The sequence below is a fragment of the Lissotriton helveticus genome, chromosome 11, assembly GCF_964261635.1.
Source record: "Lissotriton helveticus chromosome 11, aLisHel1.1, whole genome shotgun sequence".
NCBI classification, from domain to species: Eukaryota; Metazoa; Chordata; class Amphibia; order Caudata; family Salamandridae; genus Lissotriton; species Lissotriton helveticus.
This window is the reverse complement of record NC_136072.1, coordinates 527,972,809-527,996,180: the sequence shown is the minus strand read 5'-3', so window position 1 is coordinate 527,996,180 and position 23,372 is coordinate 527,972,809. Positions and strand designations below refer to the sequence as shown.

General features: G+C 46.4%; 1 protein-coding gene across 2 annotated transcripts in view; it reads left to right on the top strand.

Moving 5' to 3' along the window:
- Nucleotides 1-23,372, top strand: part of RNF122 (ring finger protein 122) — a 69,976-nt gene that overhangs the window by 19,331 nt on the left and 27,273 nt on the right. For both annotated transcript variants that reach the window (XM_078666186.1, XM_078666185.1), the window contains exon 2: nucleotides 10,174-10,219. In XM_078666186.1, coding sequence (XP_078522312.1) covers nucleotides 10,174-10,219 — 46 coding nt within the window. The remainder of the gene's footprint in view (nucleotides 1-10,173; nucleotides 10,220-23,372) is intronic.

Sequence of the window (23,372 nt, the reverse complement as noted above, 5' to 3'; positions counted from 1 at the left end):
CATCTTGCCGATTGATGACATCCGGGGCTCTGAGTCTCTTGCTTTTGTCATCACCTTGGCACCTTACCAATCTTTCAAGGGTTTGTTGGTGTATAGACCACCTGGCCCTTTGGGCACCTTTCTTGAAGATTTCGAGTCTATTCTATCTGGGCTGGTGCTGAATGCAGCTCAATGCATTGTTGCTGGAGACTTCAATCTCCACATGGATATTCCAGATGACTCGGATTCCACCAAACTCCTGGAGGCCACTGCCCCCTTGGGCCTATCGCCGTTTCTTGTGGGACCCACCCACGGGAAAGGGCATACCCTGGACCAGGTGTTTTCTACCTTTCCCCTCGAGGTGAAGGAGATAATTCCGGTGCTGTGGTCTGATCACTGGCTGGCCAAATTTTTGGTTAAAGGCGCAGTGAGGCCTGTTAATATGGGGTCACAGCAACAGCGACGAGCCCATCGGGCTTACCACTCTGTAACACCGGCAATGCTTGCGCAGGCAGCGCTTGACCATCCGTGCTTTTGCACGGGTGACCTCGAGAAGGACTTGGAAGTCCTGCAGGGTTGGCTAGCGGATAGACTTGATGACCTTGCCCCAGTGATGGCCCCTCGTTCTACTTCGAAACGGGTTTCAGCCCCTTGGTTTACGGCGACATTGGCGTCCTCCCGGCAGGCTTGCAGGGCGGCGGAAAGAGCGTGGCGTGCCCAATACGATCCTGAGGCCAAACTGCGTTATACATCTGCGGTGAAGGCCTATCAACGGGACATTCGTTCTGGGAAAAGGGTCTACCTTGCAGGGAGAATAGAGGCTGCCTCTAACTCCTGCAAGGAAATCTTTTCCATTGTGAGGGAATTTACAGCTCCCCGCTCGAATGTTGCCTACGATATGCCTTCAAAGTCTTGGGCGGCGGACCTTGCCAAGTTTTTTACTGACAAGATTAAGCTGATCCAGGACTCTTTCCATCGGGCGGAGCCTGTAGGTGTAATTTGCACAAGGGAGGATCTCCACTTGGCTGTTGCATCTGGCCCGTCGCTGGCAGTCTTCCCGCCTTTGTCAGTCGCCGAGTCGCTAGGACTCTTGGGCGCTCTTAAGTCCGGTTCGCCTCTGGACCCTTGTCCGGCAAAATTCCTCTCTAGAATGGCGGAAGTCCTTAACCCACTGGTCAATCCATTACTCAATCTATCATTGAGCCAAGGCTTGGTCCCATCAGCCTGGAAACAGGCCATGGTGATCTCTTTGTTGAAAAAGCCTGGCCTGGATCCGGAGGCACTGGTCAGTCATAGACCAATTTCTCTCTTGCCTGCCCTGATGAAAATTGTGGAGAAGCACATTCAAATGGTGCTCTCCAAATTTCTGGAAGGGCATGAGCTTTTGCATCCCTCCCAATCAGGCTTCCGCCCTAATCTCAGTACTGAGACTGCACTCCTGGAGGTGTCGGAAGACATCAAAGGAGTTTTGGATTCTGGAGGCAGGGCCATGCTGGTCATGTTGGACTTGTCGGCGGCGTTTGACACCGTCCCCCATGATCGCCTGCTCTCGAGACTCTACGAGATAGGCCTCAGGGGGACGGTGTTCAGCTGGTTTGTTTCATTTTTAGCCGACCGCCGACAAACGGTCTGGACCCCGCCGGATTCTGCTGTGATGCCGCCACTGGGTGTCGGGGTCCCTCAGGGCTCTATTTTGAGCCCGACCCTCTTTAACATCTTTATGACCCCTTTGGCGGCTCTGGCGGAGTCTTTCGGGGCCCGGATCGTGTCCTATGCAGACGACACTCAGCTCCTCTTCTCCTGTGAGAGGGGAGGAGATTTTAACGGGGAGAGCATCCGGGATTGCCTTGGGGCTGTTTTCGGATGGTTTCATTTGAGTGGCCTCAAGTGCAACCCAGAGAAATCTGAGGTGCTCTTCTTTGGGTGTGCGTCTGATCCTGACTGGCATGGCTGGTGGCCCATTGACATGTTTCCACCCTCTTCCCCTTCTTTAGTTGCCAAAAATCTAGGGGTAAAGATGGACAAGGGTTTGTCGATGAGAGCCCAGATCCTGGGAGTGACGGGTTCCTGCTTCGGTCTCCTGAAGGTTCTTAGAAAGTTTCTACCCTTGTTATCGGAAGAACATCGGAAGCTGACTGTGCAGGCTCTGATTGGGTCCAGGCTGGACTATGCCAACGTCCTCTACCTGGGCCTGCCGGAGTACCTGTTACAGCGCCTTCAGGTGACGCAGAATGCGGCGGCTAGAGCCATTTTTGGCCTAAATAGGCGAGCTAGGGTGTCGGGCCTCTTGCAGGACCTGCACTGGCTGCCTATTCGCAACCGCATTATTTTTAAGACGCTGACTTTGACCTTCAAGGCCTTACACTCTGGAGGTGCGAAGTATCTCCAAAGGAGATTGTCCTTTTATCACCCGGCCCGGGCGCTCAGATCAGAATCACAGTTTCTGGCTGTTGTGCCGCGCGTCCAAAAAGCTCGCATCGGAGGCCGCTCTTTTGGTTTGCGCGCCCCCCAGTTGTGGAACGCCTTGCCGCTGTCACTTCGTGGTGCTACTAGTCTGTTGGCCTTCAGGAAGGGTCTCAAGACTTGGTTGTTTACTTTATAGGTTTCCTTTCTGTTTATTTTATTCCCTGCTGTTTTTATTGTCGTGTTGTGTTACTTTCTGTAGGTCTCGCTGTGAAAGCGCCAGGATACTCTTTTTGAGTCGCTGCGCGCTATATAAAAAAAATAGTAACATAACATAACATAACATACCAGGGAAGTCTGAGTTTAGCGAGGGCGATACGCGAGCGTCCATCCCAGATTAACCATCTCTGCAGGCTCTCAACCTCTCGAAAGTAGCTCGCCGGAATAATATCAAACGTATTCTGAAGTGCATACAAAAATCGCGGCAGGGACATCATCTTAAAAAGGGCTGCGCGCCCGAGCGGTGATAGAGGCAACCCGCGCCAGCGCACAACATCAAGTTTCAATTTCTGAAGAGGAGGGAGAAGATTGCGTTCATATCGAACCACGGGGTCCAAAGATATAAAAATCCCCAAGTACTTGAAGCCCGTCGGAGAGATCTGAATGGGGCACCTGCGAGGCAAGGGAGGGGGACCGCCCGAGAGCACGTATGCACAGGATTTAGCCCAGTTAATCACAAGGCCCGAGTTCCTCCCAAACGAAGCAAGCACGTCAAACAAAACATTCAGAGATTTTCGAGGGGACGTAAGGTACAACAAGATATCATCCGCATAGAGCGAGACGCGAACCTTGAAGTTCTCGGGACGACTGGATCCCCTTAATCGAGGGCTCCCAGCGCAACCAGGCAGCCAGCGGCTCAAGGGCAAGAGCGAAAAGCAGTGGTGACAACGGGCAGCCCTGCCGTGTGCCCCTCCCGAGGACAAAGGACGCAGACACTCGACCATTCACAACCACCTGCGCCAGTGGCTCCTCATACAAAAGTTTCACCCAGCCGATGAACCCGGGGCTGAAACCGAATTTCACAAGAGCGGCCCAGAGATAAGGCCACTCTAGCGTATCGAAGGCCATCGTAGCATCCAAGGAAGCCAAGATGGCCGGCTCACGAAAAGGTGCCGCTCTCGCGAGAACACTGTGCAAGCGCCGCAGGTTGAGCGCCGTGTTACGGTGTGGGATGAAACCGGACTGATCCGGATGGATCAAGTCACTGATAACATTTGTCAGGCGGTTAGCTAATAATTTGGCAAGAATTTTCGGTTCAGCATTTAGAAGCGAAATTGGTCTATAAGAAGAACAGCGATCCCGTGGCTTCCCCTCCTTATGAATCACCACGATAGTAGCAAGACGCTGGTCATGAGGAAGGGAGCCGGTGTCTCGCGATTCTAGAAACATATCGCGAAGATACGGAGCCATCTTGTCAGGACACAATTTGTACAATTCAATGGGCAGACCATTGGGACCCATGGCCTTGCCAGAACGCACTGAACGAATGGCAGTAGCCACTTCATCCACCGAAAGCGCCGCGTCCAGTAGGTCTCTGTCAGCCTCAGACAGGCAGGGCAATGTAATATCGCGGAGCAACAAATGAGAGTCTTCCTCCGGCCTGTCAGAGACCGGAGAATACACCGTTCTGAAGTGCTCCACAAAGCACTCGACAATTTCAGCCGGGTCAGTCACACACACTCCGTCAAGGTTCTCAATCACAGGAACTACACGACTCGCCCTTTCTTTCTTGTCCAGCCACGCAATCAATTTGCCCGCCTTATCCCCAACATCATACAGTCTGCCCTGCTGTTCTCTGCTCATGACTTTCGCAGCATCAGTAACCAGGGTCCTATAATCTAATTGTTTAAGACTGAGGGAATGAAGCTTGGCACGGGACACTCCGAGCTCCAAGTCACCCTCCAGCTCGGCTATCTCTGTCTCCAAACGGACCACCTCTTCGTGCTTACTTTTCTTGGCATTAGCGATTAGAGATAAAACCTGCCCACGTATAACAGTCTTAAAAGCTTCCCACAGTGATACAGCAGAGGACACAGACCTCACATTTTCAACAAAATAATGATCAAGGGATTTTCATCAGCTCGGCACGGGTCTTGGGATTGCGAAGATACCAGGGGTTTATTGGGGCGACCCGTCCCTCATTACTCATAGTAGTATCCATGCTAAGCCACAAAGGGGAGTGATCGTATATGCCCCGGGCGAGGTGCTTCACCTCCCTGATAGAGGAGGCCAGCACCGCCGGCACCAGAACATAGTCGAGTCTAGACAGGCTGCCATGGGCTCCAGAGTGGAAGGTGTATTGCATCTGATCCGGGTGTAGCAACCTCCAACAGTCTACCAGACCCAGGGTCTCCAAGAACCCACTCAACCAGGATTGAGACTTGTTAAGATCTCTGGGGGGGTAACGATCTATGTTACCGGAGACAACAGAGTTGAAGTCTCCGCCAATCACCAAAATGCCCTCTGGGAGCCCCAGTAGTACACACCCAAGATCCGCAAAAGTCGGAGTCTGTAGACCCGGCGGGATATATACAGTGACAAATGAGACAGTCCTCCCCTCCCATCTACCAGTGAGAGCAGCGTAGCGCCCCCTATTGTCAAGAATCACATCGTCTATTGCCAAAGGGAGGGAGGACCTAACGAGGATACCCACACCCCTAGAACCAGAAGTAAATCCAGAGTGCGCCACAAGGCGATACCCTCGCCGATTCATGGCGTGACACGTGTTCCCAACCAGATGCGTTTCCTGCAATAATACAACATCAGGGGAGAGACGTCGCAACAACTGTAGCACCACACCCCGTTTTATCCTATCCCCCAATCCATTGACATTCCAACACATTAGTTTCAACCCACTACCCCCCATCCCGGAAAGAAGTGCTGAATCCACCCCATAGCGAACACAATGACCAGATCAATAAGAGAGAAGATACGTTGCCTAGAAAGAAACTCACAAACACTCCAAAAAAAAACTCCACCGCCTGATTAGAAACCGTTACAACACCCCCGACCCTGCACCCCTGCGTCAGACTCAAAAGCCACCCCAACTTGCAGTGTGCCTGTCGCCCTATCATTAAACTAGTCTACAAGAAGAAACCCCTGAGGAGGAAAGAGTCCCACTCCCCCCGCCACCCTCGGGTATACAGCAATAGAACACAGTAGTAGAAGAAGTATCGAACCCAGCCGAATGATATGTGAAGTGTTCAGAAATCAGGAATCATAATGTCACTCTTGTTCCGACACACCGCCCTCAGCTCCACCCGGGTGCCCGGTAGAGTCATTCTGTTTGGGAAGGGTACCCAGCCAGTCATTAACTCCGTCGGGACGATCAAAGAAGAAAGTCCGGTTTTCATATTCAACACGCAGTCGGGTTGGAAATAGCATTGCATATTTCAGGCCCAAGTCTCTCAACCTTTGCTTCACTCCCTGAAACCCCATCCTTTGCCTCTGAACAAGCCGGGTGAAGTCCGGGTAGAAACTCACCGTCGTGTTCTCGAATTTTACGGAGCCACTCACTCTCGAGGCCTGCAGGATAGTGTCTCTGTCTCTGAAATTGAAGATCCTGGCGATGATAGGTCTCGGAGAGGCACCCGACTTCGGTTTACCGCCTGGCACTCGATGGGCACGCTCCACGGCGAAGAATTTACTCAGGCCTGTAGGAGCGAGATGATTCAAGACGAGGTCCTCCACAAGGAGATCGGTTGCCGGAGCACCAGAATGTTCAGGGACCCCAATAGGGCGTATGTTGTTGCGTCGGGCCCTGTTTTCAAAATCCTCCAGTCGATGGGCCATGAGATCGTTGGAGGATCGCAAGTTTGCAACTTCCGTCTGCAGATCAGACACATCGGTTGTGAGGCTAGAAGTCTTCAGATCTAAAGACTTGACTCTTTCATTGGTCTTCGACAAATCAGCTCTGATCAAAGTAACATCAACGGCTACAGTGTCAATTTTGAGAGCGAGGGCCTCATATTGCTGACCAATGGAAGCCTTCATGTTGGCAATGGCGCCCATGACATCTTGCAGAGTCAATTCGGACGACGCAGACGGATCGTCCTTAGGGTCCTCCAAAACTCGACCGGTGCCACCGGGGGACCCCTTGGGTTGAGTATAGCGATCCATGACGTTGGTTTGGGTCGGTCCCCCACGTAGAGGCGTTTTGGTCTTCCGCTTCTCGTTGTCAAGCCTGGCAGTCATTTTGAATGGTGAGCCCCGAAGGGGCCCGCGAGACCTGGTGAAAATGGCCGCTCACCACCAGGCCACCGAAGATCACGAAAGTGGGCTGCAGGGGCGAGAGCAGCAGCTCAGCCCAACACCCAAGCACTCACGACCGTTGGCATACAATAGAGAAGCAGAGTTAGGCTAGACCTCGGTGGGGGCACAGAGCAATCAGGCAATCAGATGAGGCCGGAGGCACAAAAACGAAACCGAAAGTCAACTCAGGGCAACAGGGGTAGCCCCTCAGGCCGTTGTTGTTCAACTACTTCCCGGCATCTTGGTATGCCAGCCCTCGGTGTCACCGCAGGGCAGGTCTCAAAAACTCCAATCGGCTTATCTGCGGTTCCCGAAGTCCAAAGGAAATTTTTAAAACAGCTAAGGAGTCAGCTGAGGTTCATCTTCAAGAACCCGTCGTCAAAGTCAGGATATCTTTCAGGATATATGCGGAGGGCGGCGAGGGACTCGGGAGCCCTGTACTCATGCGGCCATCTCGGATGCGCGCGAAGCTCCTCCTCCAAACACATGCTTTTAAATGTTATGAATCGTACATATTTAAACAATTTACTTGGTAATAACAGATACATTACAAAGAATAATTCCCTACAACCAGTTGCGACAACAAAAGTTCTAGGGCCTCATTTATAGCAATTTGGCGTAGGGCAGCACAGCAAGGCACTTTGCTGTGCTGCCCTATGCCAAAGTGAAAGGGCAGAAATGCACCATTTTAAGCAATATGGTGCATTTCTGTCCTTTCTGCCTGCTCTGGTGCCTTTTCAGCAGCCTAGCACTAGTATTCACCCTTGCACCATGGTGCAAGTGTGCCTTTGTTGCAGGCAGGATTATTTTTGTACATGCAGGGGCACCTTCCAGCACTAAAGCAATCCTAATAGGCATTTACAACTTTCTTTGAGTGCTGCAGAATGCAGCACACATAGAGAGAGTAAAAAAAAAAAAGAGGAGACATTAAGTTATTTCTCGTCGTTATGCATTACCTTGGGAGGCATACAGATTTGGCTCTTCCCTAGGTTTATATGTTTTTGTAAATCTGGGGCAGTGCCAATTTCCATGGGGGTTGTGTGGGAAAACCCACTGAAATATCCATGGAACATCTGCCGGGCACAGAGTAAGGCTATGCAGCGATTTGCGCAGCGTCGCCTTAATTATCATTTATGAGGCCACTCAAATCACTGCATAGTGGCTTTGGGTGGCTTCATAAATCTTTATGAGAGCCCTACGTCACCATGTACCACTTCATATGTTGCAAATGTGACCCAGGGCTGTCATAAAAAAGCCCCCTATTTTTTGACAGAAGTTAGATCTGTACTTTGCCGACCTATATAGGGTTACATGCACTAATAATGTGGCATCAAAAAGCAGTCACAATTTGTACAGCAACTATTTACACCCACAAAATTATTTTTCGAAATGGCCGGTATATGAATAGGTCGTTTTCACAAGATAAGGAATCGGAGTGGATTGCTTTTTAGCAAACAAACCCTTTTTATGCAGCTCATTTCCCTCAAATAACACACTGCTACATTTAAAAGAAAATGTACTTATTTCTGTTTGAGTATTAGCAGTGGTCACTTGGGCCCTGCCCACTCCCCAACAAACATTTATTTCAACATTCATAGAGGGGAGAGGATCCCAAGAGGACCCTTACCCTTTTGGAATTAGTTACCACCTCCTCTCAGTGGTTGGTAACTTTTCAATGTTCTGTGACTGAATTTCAGTCCCAAAACATTGATACATAGCGAACTGATTCAGTATGTGGAAGGAACACCTACAACAAGCCTCAATCATGTATCAAATCAGTATCAATTTCTAAACACATTTAGTGATTCGGAAACACTTTTCCAAATCACTAAATGTGTTTAGTACATAGGAAAAACGTTTTTGTATTTGCAAACCCTCTGATCTACAAATGTGGAGGGTTTGTTGATGCTAAAACACTTTGGGGCAGATTTATGAAGGCCTTGCGTCGCCGGTGCATCACTTATTTGACGCAACGGCGGCGCAAACAATGCGCCTTATTTACAACGTGACGCATCTAGGAGATGCGTCACGTTGTAAAGCCCTGCGCCATAAGGAGGCGTTCCTGCGCGGGGGGGGGGGGCGTTCCTGCACAGGAACGCCTCCTAAAAGTGGCTGAGTGAAATCTATGAGATTTCACTCAGTCACTTTCAGGACAATGCTGCGTCAAAACCCTGCGCCTGCTTGAAGCAGGCGTAGGTCTTGACGCAGCATTGTGGAGATGGGGCACCCTCGAGCCTTGCTGGACCCATACCTCAGTGGTATTTTTGATTGTTTGCTTTTTGTATGTTGATTTAGTGGTGAAAGGTGTATGCGTGGAGCGTGAAAGCATTAGTATGAATGTATTAAAAAATTGCATGTCATCTGTTTTGTAAATAATTGTATAGTTTGTATATAGTTGCACATTCTGATATGCACAAAAATTTTTGCTTGAAAAAATGGAAAACGTCTAAAAATTACTTGATTAAATCAGTGACAAATAACACAATAGACTGCTATGCTTCATTCATAACAGTTCGTGGATCATGAGTATATGCTTATTTAGTTCAGTACTGGCACTTGTTTTGTTGATTTAGTTTATATTGACTTAGCCTTGCTGATTAAGAGTCAAGACCCAGTTTTGTTCTCTGGGTTTTATTGATGGCATGTGGCATTCCCCGAGCCAGGGGAAGCCTCCAGACCTACAGGCTTGACCTATAGAAACTCGGGAATAGGTCACCAATCTCAACTTTGAATGCATATATCACTGGAATGGAGCTTGGTGGACTAATCAAATTATTATTTAATCAGAATGTCCAGCTGCAACCAGTGAGAAGCTATCCTAAGACTTGAGATGAAAAGGCAAAAACTCTCACCCTATGGCGGCCCGATAATCGGTCCACTATGGTTATCTCTAGAGATCCATGACTTCTGGTCTCGCAGTTGCTTCACATGATGACTTTGACCAGCTGTACTTCAGGTGTCTCATGGCTTTCTGTGTGGCTCAGTTCCTCAAGGTGTCCCACACAGAGGTTTTATGAGCCCTGGTCTCTTGATATCCTGGTCAAGGGCCTCATCTTCTCCCCACAATGACAAGCCAGTTTCTGCTTCTTCCAGGGCATGGCACAATCGCAATAGGTTTTGAAAGTCTTGTCCGGTCCAAGAGGAGGAGCAGTATCTAGGCACCAGGGTGACACGGACATTCTCCCACTTAAGGAACGGCTCAGCTCTCTTTGTATTCATTACTCTGTTAGGGCACACGCTGAAGCTGGACCTACCACTCCTGGCGAGAGGAAATTGCCCTTTTCCCTTTCTCTCTCTCTCCCCCTTGTTGAAGACACACCTCAAAACTGAGTGCCAGCGCCCAGCACCTGCAACTTCACCAGCACAGCCTAACCACTGCTCCTCCTCTTGGCTAACCCCCTAACTCCTAACCAACATACTGAGTGCACTTCATTTTCTAACAACAATTTTGTTTTTCTCTCCCTTCTGTTCTGCTCCCAGCAAGCTACGGCATCAGGCACAGAGTGAGAAGTTTGGCTACAAAGAGGTAATTTCCTTTAATCAAATCACTTTTTTTTTACATAAATGTGGAGATATTACAGAATTTGATGGCTGATTTGCTCTGAAAAACCCAGAGAGCATCTTCTCTTCATTTGCATTGTTTCTGCTATTGACTGTGCTGTAGATCTTATTGTCACCGGTGTTAAATGTTCTTGTTGCTTTACATTTATAAATATAAGTTCATTTGATAAAACCATCCTTTACTTTCTGATATTTTTCCAAATTATCCTTGGGTAGAAAGCATGTTAGCAAAGTATGTTGCTCCTTGTACATTGACTTAATAATATTTTGTATCAAATAAAAACGCATCAATGCTCTTATTAATGGAGGACACGGTTCCTATCAGGGGCCTAAACTCTGTTTGCCTGGGACATCCTTTGAACAGCAGCGGCATATCTGCTATACTATGCTTCTTCTAGGTGCACGTTTTATTAGGTTGAGCAAGTATTTTACGTCCCCAAAACGTTCTCCAAAAATGTTTTCAACGTAAAAATAACCAATATATGTGTTTCATTAATTACTGCCCTCTGACATTGCATTTGTCTTTATGTGACTTTTCTGGAATAAATTAATTTCTAAATGATTGTAGATCAGGATAAAGTTCAGTGTATCAAATATTAGCAGAACATGTGTCCATTCTAAAATTCAACTGTCCTGTACACACATCAAAGCCATGTGGGGCTCATAAATGATATGGTAGTTGGGCTTTTATTTATGTCTTGTGTGGAGGGGGAAACAGTTGGTTTACAGAAGACTATTACTGCAACAGGGGTGGTATAACATTTAAGGTTTCCTCTATAGACAGCTGTAGCTATCTGTCGGAAAACTCATGTTGATAAGACACTACTAGATAGAACGAAGACATACAGGTCAAAGGATGTGGGCATCCAGTGAACCTCCATCAACCAATGGCTGTTATCAATATTTGAAAAGCTAATATCAGTTGGGTGGGCTTTACTTATCACCATCTCATTTAATGAAAGGTTGCATTGCTTTGCCCAGGACTGTAAGTAGTCCTTCATGGTAACATCTCCAGTGTTCCCCTTGATTCGCCCGCTGCCTCTGTCATCCACCTATTATAAATGTGGCAAACGTCGTCTGCTGCCACCGGCTGCCATCCACCTCTGCTTCTGGATTTGGCTTTACCAATATTTGGTGAATTAGGCGCCAAACACTAGAAAAGTGTCATCCGGCCATCGAAATATGAAAATAAGTATTCCAAGATGGCTGCCAAGTGTTAGTATGCATGCACACAGACATTTTGTAATAGATTTACTTATGTTTTATGAAAAACCTTTACGGTATGGTCACAGTACACACCCACACGGAAAACCCACATTACTACGTGGTTTTTACCATGCAATGCTATTACATCGCATGTGTTACAACGCATGCGATGTAATAACGCGTAGCCATTACTACGGATACCATTACAACGCATGCGCTTTTACAGCGCATGCGATGTAATGGCTATCCACATCGTTGTGAGGAAACTGAGGCTGTTTCCTCACAACGAGGTGCACTGCCCCTTAGACGACGCTGGAAGCAGGAGAGAGGAACCACGAGGAGAGTGAGGTAAGGGCGATTGCGCTTGGGGTGGGGGTTACTTTTATTGTGTTTAGGGTAGTGTCAAAATAGTGTTGTAATGTTTGTGTAGTGTAGTGTAGTGTTTTCGGGTAGTGTTTGGGGGGGTTGTGCAGGGTAGTGTTTCAGTGTAGGGACCGGACTGGGGGTAGGGACAGGGTCGTGCTGGGGGTAGTGTTTTAGGGTTTAGGGTAGTGTTGTAGTGTTTGTGTAGTTTAGTGTAGTGTTTTAGAGTAGTGTCGGGGGTCGTGCAGGGTAGTGTTTCTGTGTAGGGTCCGGACTGGGGGTAGGGGCAGGGTCGTGCTGGGGGTAGTGATTTAGGGTTTAGGATGGTGTGGTAGTGTTTGTGTAGTGTAATCTAGTGTTTTAGGGTTTAGGGTTGTGTTGGGGGGGTCGTGCAGGGTAGTGTTTCAGTGTAGGGACCGGACTGGGGTACGGCAGGGTCGTGCTGGGGGTACTGTTCAAAGGTTTAGGGTAGTGTTATAGTGTTAGTGTAGTGTAGTGTTTTAGGGTTTAGCGTAGTGTCGGGGGTCGTGCAGGGTAGTGTTTCAGTGTAGGGACTGGAAAGGGGGTAGGGGGAGGGTCATGCATGGGGTAGTGTTTAAGGGTTTAGGGTAGTGTCGGGGTCGTGCAGGGTAGTGTAGTGTTATTGTAGGGAGAGGACTGGGATCAGGGGAGGGTTGTGCAGGGGTACATATTAGTGTTTAGGATAAGCTAGGGTAGAGTCACTTACCTTGCAAACTTTTACCATGAGTATAACTTTCCCACGCATGCCTTTGCGATGTAATGGCATGCATGGTAAAGGCATAGCCGTGGTAAAATTTTGCGATGTAATGGCATGTTGTTGTCATTGACATCGCGTAGTAATACCCGCGTTGTAATGGCACGCGTGGTATTGGTATGCGATGTAATGTCATACATTCCACACACACACATGCTTGGTGGCCACCTTGTAAAAAATGTTCATAAAGCATAAGAAAGACCATTACATTAGGGCTGCTGTGTATGTTCGTGCACACGTGTGGCAGGCATTTGAGGACACAACAATATTTGCATAGCCAAAAGGTCGGGGCACACTATCAAAACTAAGATAGGCTGACTTTGCCAATTCTTGGTAAATGGTGATATACTGTTGGAACCACGGTATGCAGTTCCAGGATTAACATGAGCTGACACCTTTATAAGCCTTTATACAGTTTGCGGTGTGGCAGTGAACTTGCCCTACAGAGATTTATTTTGAGGTAATTTGTGAGTTTTATGGGATGGTATTTCTCAGTTCAAATGTAACAAGCATTTACAATGCAACGGTTTCGCCCTTGCAAAAGTTAGAGCTATTGGCATTGTAAATGACAACATTTTTATTTATGTGTTGGTTTTGAAAACAGATGGCATTGTCATTTACAATGCCAAAAGCTCAATCTCTCGCAAATGCCACACACACACACACACACACACACAGAGAGCACCCCCACACACACACACAGAGCCCCCCACACACACACCCCCACAGAGCCCCCCACACACACACCCACACAGAGCCCCCCACACACCCCCTCTTCTCAGCAGTACTCTAGAAGCTCTTTTTAGTTTAGCACGATGACCAGAGAATGCTGTGCTATCAATGTAGACTTATAAATACAGAACAAATCAGATCCTTCAACGACTTTCACTAAGGTGAATTCACCAGCAACGAACTACAGAATACATTGTTGTACTGAAACTGCCACTTCGACCTCCAAGAAGAAATACTGTTTTGCACCTTAAAGGGAAGACGACAAAGCGGACACCCAAGGGGCTCCAAAGTTCGTGGCTTAGGATCAACGTTTTGCTTAGACTAAACATTTTTCAAAATATATATTTTTCTTTATCATAAAACATATCTCAGATTGTGCACTCTGAACCCCCTCTTACTGCTTTGTAAACTGCTGAGCAGTTTTGCAGAAGAGAACCGTTAGTGGATTATAAATACTGAGGCACTGTAGACAGGAAGATATCTTAAAGACACAAACAGATGGCAAAAACTCCAAGGCTCTCCTGAGAAGCCCAAACCTCCTCTTCTGTAGGGCACTAGGGCTGGGATCAGAGAGGCGTCTCAGTCACATGGGGGTGTCCCATGTAAGCCCTGTGCCAGAGATACAGGGCCCTCAGCTGCAGGCCCATCTGTCGGCCTTCCTGTGTGACAAGCCTGGCTCAAGTCTGAAGGTACACGAGTTGCACTCCCAGCAATGACTACCAACAAATACAATGCAGTCTCGACCGATGTATGCCGTCTCAGCTCAGTTACTTAAGTACAGTTTAGGAGTGCTAAGAAAGTGACATCTGGCATTAGCAGTAGTGCAGGACCCAAGTATGTGGACCCACGCCGATTCTTGCTTGAGAGCTGGGGGCAGCAAGGCTGGCCCAAGGGCCCGACGTGCTCTGTGCCGCTTCCTAGTTGGCCATGTTTGGGCCTGCGAAGCTCGCCCCAAACCTGGCCTGCCGCTTTAAATACCGTGCCTGTAACCGAAGTGCAGGCGGCCGCTCCGGTCAGGGCACTGTCCTTCCCCATATTAGTCAAACCCAGGGACACTATTCTTAGCCCATCTGTGCCCGGTGCTGAAGGCCGAAAAATAACTCGGCCGCTGACTTCTCCGAAGCGGCCCTGGGGCCTCGTGTTAACATAAGGACGAAGGGCACGAAGAGTAGGGCACAGGCTTACTAGAAATCAACGGCCTACATGCAGCTGTGAAATGGGTGCATAATGTCCAGGGACCCCGCCACTGAAGACCCCTGCCCAGGTTTTGAATCTTGCACGTTTACTCTGATGAGCACCACTGTTTGGCTTCAAAAGGACCGGCAAATGCTAAAAAAAAGGTTTCAGCACTCCGTCCATCATCTTGTTGTGTTTGTTGAGTTTACATATTTTGAACATATTTAGCACCTAATAATCTAGGATATGTACATGTTGATGTGTATACTTTTATAGTTACACATGTGAATGTTGCACACAGACCTTGCTCGTTCACCTTGGTACATGGAGTTCTCACTACAAATGAACAATCAGAGAACCCCAGAACAAAACAGGATTTAATTTCGGTGATCTCACAGTTAAATCCAGACAGTAATATAAAGCGGCAACGAGTATAGCCTTTAGCATATATTTCAGGATCTCGCAGAAATATTATTTAAGATTGTTAAAAAAAACTTTTTAAAAATATGTTTGAGCAATTGTTCTTAGTTTAGAACATTTTACATAGTTAAACATATAAATTATAAAGCGCTTATTGTGGTGAGTTATTATAGTATGTCAAGCTACGGAACGGTGGCATTGTAGAAGTTAGCTATATGAAAACAGTTACTGGTAGTAACAACCGTTTTTAAATCAAGTAATAGATTACAAGTGAGGTGTTATTTTGCTGACGCAATGTGCACTCCTGGTATTCATTTTGAAATCCTGATATGAACGTTTCAAAGCATTTGCTTATCTAGTTTTAAGATTTTAGTCAAATGGTTGGTGTTGTAAGGACTGCAAATATAGTTCAGTTCACTCACCAGTTTTATTTATTTTTTTACATGGAGCTTCATATTACACGTGTTATTTACAGCGCCTAGAAACGGTACCCTTTTTAATGGTACTCTATTTACGCTCAAAAGGCTGAGATGAGAGATCATTGGTAACAAGAATATTGATAATCATAAACAGAGCTAGTCTTCACACTGGCACTGTGTGGATTTTCGTGTAATGATGAACTCCGTGGTCTTAAGAACCCCTGAAAGCTAGAGTCGTGGATTCCACTCGTGGTTGGCACAGGTGTTAGTCTTTTCCTGGCCTGTCATGATTGCATATTTTCCATTCCACCCTGTACAAATGGGCCTGGGTTGATACCGTGACAACTAACACAATGCTGACATTTTAAGTAACCTGGAGATTTATCGAATTTCATTATTCAAGTTACTGGCAGCCTTTAGACACCTCCCGGGCTGCGCCTAGAATGCCTGACATTATTTTGGCTAGGGTGCGTTTTTTAGTTCACATGAGCCTCTCCTCTCCTAACCTATGTATTTGCTTCCCACCATCGTCACACATTGTGTTTAAAGCTGTGTCATAGGACAGCGTGCTCTACAGACCCACGCATTCACCCCCCTAGAGACTCGTGTACGATTCTAACAATCATTCCAAATTCTGTGCTTCTGTGGAACCGAAAGAAGACTGTTGAACACGGCGGACACCCACTTTATTGTCAGTTTTTGATGTTTACAGCGCCCAGCGTTATGAATAACGATCAGGTGACAGCGAGATAGGCCGTAAGAAGCCTTGTACACTTACTGCGGTTTTAAGAACTCTGACAATGGTTTCTTCACCGTGATAAAATCGCATCTGCCTGGAACACACCGAGCTCAATTGGTTTCAGCCCAGAGCAATGTACAATGGCAAATAAATAAATAAATAAATAATGCCGGACTTCATGTGGAGCCGAGCGGGAGCTACTGCGCCGCAGCCTGTGACCCTCACGTCACATCCACAAGTTCACGAACCACAAAAAAACAGCTTTATTAATGTAATGGCTTATTATATTATTTATGGCTGTTACGTACCGTTACTGCCCTGGTGGTGGTGGACGGCTGGGCACAGCTCTGCCTGCATGTTCGATAGGGGGCCTAGGCCAGGCTGCTGCCTGCACTGCGACGTCGTGTGGGCCGGGTTAACCACCTCGGCCCAGAACTGCGCCTACCAATGATGACTCTTGGCGGTTTGATCTCCCCCTACGTCAGAGGGGAGATCACAAATACAGCTGTAAGCTAACTATCGCACTGTCGTCTCGTGGGCGTGATGGTGGACTGTAATAACGAGCACTAGGGAGGAGGGAAGTTTGACCTGTTTGCACCAGGCCGCGTTATGGCCAGAGCTACGTAAGGTTTGTAAATAAAAAGACGCTGCGGCTGAGCGTAGCAGGGATTAAACAGCACACCTGGGTACTGCGATCATTTGGATCACCCACATGATCCTTGCAAAACTATGGCGACATGCAGCAGGGCCCGACGAGCCCCTCTCTCCTGCGCAGTTAGACCTCACATGCCTTTCCCACAGCTTACCGCCTCCTGCTTCCCCACAGCAGCACCCACGCAGAGCACTGCAGCGGCCACCGAGGCACTAGGAGACGCCTTCAATGAGGTTGCCATGTGTGCTCTCCGAGCCGAGTGCTATCAAACAGTCTGAGGGGCTTGACAGCTACTGGGCTGCCTGCCTAGCCCCAGAGGCCTTCAGCTACGCGGCCTACTGACAAGCAAGCGGTGAGCGCAGTTAGATGCATTTATTACAAAGTCTCTTCATGACCGTCAAGTTACACAATGCGCAGTACCTGCACCAGCCTCTCCTGTCCTCTAGATGGGCTTCTCAAGGGAATAAAGTCCGGTGCTGGTTCATGTAGCGCGTCGCGGTCACAGGTTGCATGGTTACCCCACGGAACCCAGGCTGGTTAACATACTTGTAACGCTACGCTGCCGCAAAAGTTTCCAATTCAAAGGACTTAGTGCGCATGCGTGAAATGACACGCATGCGCACTAAAAAAAGGCAGAACGCTGAGGAGCTCAACTGGACTGTTAACGCTGCCGCGGGAGCTTCAAATGGAATGAAAAAAGAGTTAGTACGCATGCGTGAAATGACGCATGCGCACTAAAACGGCAGAACACGGGGGGGGAGATCAAAAATACCTGTATTTGGAAAAGGAGCGTTCTGCGCATGCGTTTACTGATACGCATGCGCACAAACGAGGGGAGAGATCGGCCAGATGGGAAGATTGAAACTACGGTACACCGTCGCCTAACTACAGAAAGTAATTTAACAAGTCAGGTCCCGGGCCGCGCTGTGATTGGCTGACGTCACGGGGGTGTCCCGGGCCGGCAGCCAATCACAGCGCGGCCCGGGAATGACGTCACGGGGGTGTCCCGGGCCGGCAGCCAATCGCAGCGCGGCCCGGGACAAAGGGGCGGGGCTTAAAAAAAGCACCAGAAACGCCCCCGAATCGCGTTTTCGTGAGAAACCGCGATTGACAGCCTCTGTCTCCCAATGGCTAGTCTCCATTTATGGAGCTAGCCAATTGGAAACAGAGGCTGTCCTAACCTCACTATTGAAAACAATAGATTTCGATCTGGGAGGGGCTTCGCCCCTCGCCAGGTTTCGAAACCTAAAAAGGCATTTCTTTAATTTTGCTTTGCAACTTTCTACATAACATGCTTGAAGCATAATTGATTGTTTGAGCTCCAGTATTAGATTTAATTATACAAGTTGAAGGATACTCGTTTTATTCACTTCAGGAGGAGGAATAACCAAGTTACCCTGCAAGGATTCATACCGGAGACCTTCAAGTTTCACACTGCAATCAGCACTCAACCTGATGAGCTGTATTGCCTTTTATCTCTGTTCAGGATGTCCACCTTTGTATGTGTAGATTCCAGAGTTTTGTTTCTGTAAGAAGAGTCATTGATCCCAGAGAGATGGCTAGGAGTCACCAATATGCCAAGGAATACTAGTACCAGCTGAAATCCTAATCTCTGCAGATCACATGCGTTACAAAAAATGGTACTTCAAGGATCAACTACACATTCCTACAAAACAAACAGTAAGCACAATTGGGCTGATGACCATTTAACATTCAATGGTCCTTGTTAGGATGAAGAAAAGGTAAGATTAGGAACAAGACTAGGGCCTCTGTTGACCTGTTTTCAGGAGGCATTGACAAGTAACAAATCAGGATTGTGATGCCAAGCAACTGGCCACTGCACAAGGCCAACTCTATTTATGCCTGGGGATCTAAAAATCCTTTGCTCCTTTCCGGGAACACCATCAGAGAGGGCAGAGCTGGAGTTAGGATGTTACACAAACTATGTGCTGAAGTCAAGAATACCTACCTTTCTAGACATTGGAGTGATATCTGGATAAGCTTGATAGCTAGACTCCGGATATCAAATGTGACATCTATGTTCAGTAACTCAGCGATGAAAAAGAATTGTGGAGTGTAGCTGTTGTGCCCAGCCCAACAAAACGGGGCAGATTTCATGTAGAATGTTCCCTCCCTTCACTTCAAGTAATGCTCCTCACTGACTGCACCATTATGAAAATACACACCTAATCCTCATGATCAGCATATACACATATTCACAGAATCTCCTCTGAACTGCTGCATGCATGCAAAACCAGCTCTAACTAGCCATCACTGTGCTTAGCTATTGTATGTTGCTTCCTACGTCACAATTCGAGCACGTCTCTAGCCTTCACAAAAATCACCTACTCATACACTTAGTCCAACTGCAAATTCCTGCATTGTCACGGCAATGGCCGTCACACCACTATGCTAAGCTATCTTTCTAGTGCCATCTCTACAATATTTCATTCACTAGCATCTTCCAAGCTATGCTGTTAGATACTCTGAGAAAGGTCTGGAGCACCCCTCTAGTCATCACCCACCTAACACCCTTCACGCTACACATATGCTTCAGTAACCAACGCCCTTCTGATCTATAGATGCATGCACAAGCATGGCTGGCCACCGTAACAGTAGTATTGTACTATATAAATGACAATGACAATATGGCATTCAGATGTGACATGCAGCCGGGTTTATATGTGTTCCCATTTTTGAAAGATTAGAGACCTAAAGATCAGAGGATCCATCTCTGATCTCTGATCCCAGCCTTTTCCAGTTCTTTAATTTTATTGTTGGCTGAAAAAGTCTCTGACCCCTCTAGATCTTGCTAGATTAATGTATCCATGTCGGATCGGCCTGCGTTTAAACTGGTTTGTTTTTAAGACCAAATTGCCCTAGAAAGTGTTGGTGGTTACATAAAAATATAACACTGCAAAATGCTGGTCAGGAAACCAAGCTTGTTTTTCTGGCATATGTGCGTAGTCTTTGAATTTTCCTCTTAAAGCCTGCATCGCTGCTGTGCTTGCTTCATTACATCTACAGAGCAGAGGAACATTTGCATTCCATTGTTCTCTGGCCAGGTGGCATGTCTCTGAACAATGGTGGGCTGCAAGGGAACACAAAGGCAGACTTGGCATCCTGGTGCTAATGCAATTGGCAGGTGTTTGTGTCTCAAGGGAGTCCTTTTTATAGACTGCCCGAAACATGTGACAGGGAAGGGAAATTGAGTTTCCTGTGTAGAGGAGCCCCACATGCTCTACAGATGTATTTTGTCTCACAAGTAACAGGTGGTAGATTTAGTGGGTAATGGAGTAGAAAGTTTACACCTTCTGGTCAAGATGAGGAGGCGTGTCACCAGGTGGATCAAAAAATGACAACTGGACCGCACTCTATATACCATTCGATGTCTGATTGTCCATGAGAGGACAATTCAGACACTTACAGAATGCACCTTCTATAGTTGCCTCCTCGCCTCGTATAAGTCTAAATCTCTCCCTGCTCTGGAGTTATTTCTCAATTTATCGAGGTTGAGAGGCTGCTGAAGCTATTTCAGGGTCTTCCGTATAACCCCCACACAACGGTATAGATCACCTCTCTTGACTATATGTCTTTACCCAATAGTCTGCCATTCAGTGATCCCTTCTCCCTGAAGGCGAGTCAGTAGCTGGGTACCTGTGAGTAAGAATACCCCTTAATCTGACCTGGGGTATAGACCAGTGCACTACAACCTAAGACACCTTTGGACCGACACCACATATGAGGTCCCCTCTAATGCTCTCTGCTATCTCTAAGAATTATCAAGATGTAAAAAGAATTCGGAGTTTGTGACTGCAAAAAAGCGTTTTTGAATGTACTAATCCCATTTTAGGAATTCTGAATATCTTCCATATAATTGTTGTAGTAATAAGTCTGTCAATTTCATTTATAAGAACTATTTTCATCACTGATTTCTGTTTTACTTTACTCTATTTTAATTTTTACTCGTTGGTATTAAGAGGTTTGGTAACATTTTCTGGATAACAAAGTATTCATTGTCATTACAAAATATTGATTTTGGCACCTGCAGGTCGAGTGCAACATTGTTAGAAAAATGACTAGAATAAGACTGCCCTTCAGACAGACGTCTAGAACACAATATTTAGGAAGAGGAACTGGTATTGCCATGGTAAATAAGGTAGCTCATCTACCACTTAGGTGTTTGGGGCCAGCACTGGAAACACCTTTTGTTTATTTTCACTAAACCGTGATTGGCAAAGTACCAATTATAGCTTTTGTTATGGCTATTTAAATGAACACATAGCTCAAGATTTGGGCATGTTGTGTCAAGTGCAACTTTTCAAACTGGGTCCCTGCCACCACTGCGCTCTGACTTAGCGGAAGTTGGGGGCGGTGGCTAGACATGGAGGGGTGTAAATAAAATTCAGAGGTGCATTCTGACCTAACTTGGTGCATGTTGCAAGAAGGGACATTCTTACTGAAGCACACATGCATAATGCATGTATTTGTGGCCACAGTGTTGCAACTTACATTGGCCGATCACAACTAACAAGGACAAAGCAGACTTTCTAGTCTTGATACCTGTGAGATGCACCTTACTGCAAGATTTGTCCTTAGACTTCTTGTAAACTGACAGCTAGTCAGTGTGAGACAGACTATTGTGGTTTCGCCAACAGCCAAAGGTGAGACTGTGAGTTGCACTGCACAGATTCCTGACAGATCCCTCAGAAACTGCATGTACTCACAGCTTCTTCTTTTCAGCTTTTCTCGCAATTGTTCCTGTCAGCCACTTACCTTCAACTGTTCTTTCATACAGCTGCTCCTGATAGCAGTCTACCTTTAACCGTTATCTTGTAAACCTGCGCTTGTCAGTAGCTACCTTGACTAGCTGTCTCACACAGCCCTTTCTGTCAGCAGTCCACCTTTCAGGGTTCTCTCATGCCGGGTCTGGTGGTTTAGTGGACTAATGTGCCCACTGTAGGGGCCTGTGTTTGACCTCATGGTCACAGGCTCAAATCCTGGCGAGTCCACTCAGCCTTTCATCCTTCTGAGGTTGATAAAATGAGTACCATTGAGTTCTGTAACAATAAACATCTGCCATTAAACACCAAGATGCCCATGGGTGAAAGTGCGCTTTACGAATACATATATTATGTTACACAGTTGTTACTGTCAGCAGCTTGCTGCCGTCAGTTTCAGTCTAATTCGAGCTGCATTCATCACAGTCTAACTGAAACATGAAATGAGTGCCAGTTGCACAAAAGTCTGCTACTATCCTAATTTAAATTGCAAATCACACTGTGCCACTCATGTTTATTGACTTAATTGCTGAGTAAAGTTTAATTAGCTGAATATAAATAATCATTACCATAATTTACCCCAAAATGTCTAATAACCAATTTCATTCTCATAGAAATACTGACAAAATTAATAAGGCGCCTCCCAAAAAACATATCAGCACATTTCTATAATTGCAATTTCCGTTCGCAGTATAGCTTGGAATAATTATATTTAACGTACATAAATAATAATGATCAGCATCTGTAGTCTTTCATGGCGTAACATCTCAGTGAATAACAACTTTTTTCAGTGATTTAGAACAGTGGTTCTTAACCTTTTGACTTCTCTGAACCCCCACTTAATCATTACTGAAATCCAGGAACCCCCACTGAATCATTATTGGAATCTGGGGATCCCACTGAGCCATTACTGGAAATCATTGACAATGCTTGGGACAGGGGTCCACTGTCTCAAGCATTGTCAATGATTTCATCCTCAAAACAATACAGAAAAAAATACAGAAACAAGAATTTTTCAGACAAACGCAAAGGTGAAAAAATATTTTATTTAATTCACAAACAAAAATAGAAAAAACTAAACATTTTAATGGGAAGTATGAGCCTTTCTATATTCAATCATCAATATTATATTCTGTATGATGCACTTACTCTGCTCCCACAAATCAATCTGAGGATATTAACTTAATTTTTAATACAATTTCAAATTCCTTCACATTTATAGGACATTTTACAGTTTTCAGTTTTACATTTTGTTTCTTTAGTTAGATACATTTTATTAATCTGTTAATATTATTTCATTTTCTAAGCAGACCTGCTGAGTAAGATTCGCAAGCCCCCAGGTGTCCCCAGCGCACAGGTTAAGAACCACTGATCTAGGACACAAGTGTATCTTGGCTTTTGTTATGCAAAACAGTGGTTGCCTGGCAGAAGGGAGATGCTAGAATAGACCCTTTTTAACAGCCAATCTGTATTTCATAAAGTTAGATGTATTTCAGAGATGGGCTGGCAAGCTGTTAAAAGACTTCACCCCTATAATACAAGGGGGCTGCTGCCTGTTGAGGATAATTTAATCTTGTCTTGTTGGACAAAATCAAGATTGAAAAAAAAAAGTCTTCTCGGTGTTAAGTAGCAGGAAATCTTTTCACAAAGCTGCATGCAAAAACCATATTTACTTTAATGAAGGATGCTCAAACATTTAAACAGGATACCATTATTAACTGGCAGCCAGTATAGTACCTTTCTCATAGCTGTGACTTGATTATGCTTTCGTAAGCCAAATACCCAGTCAATCGAAGCCTTTGGAACCTTCTGTAATGGGCTACGTTTGCAGGCCTTGCCTAAGTAAAATGCATTG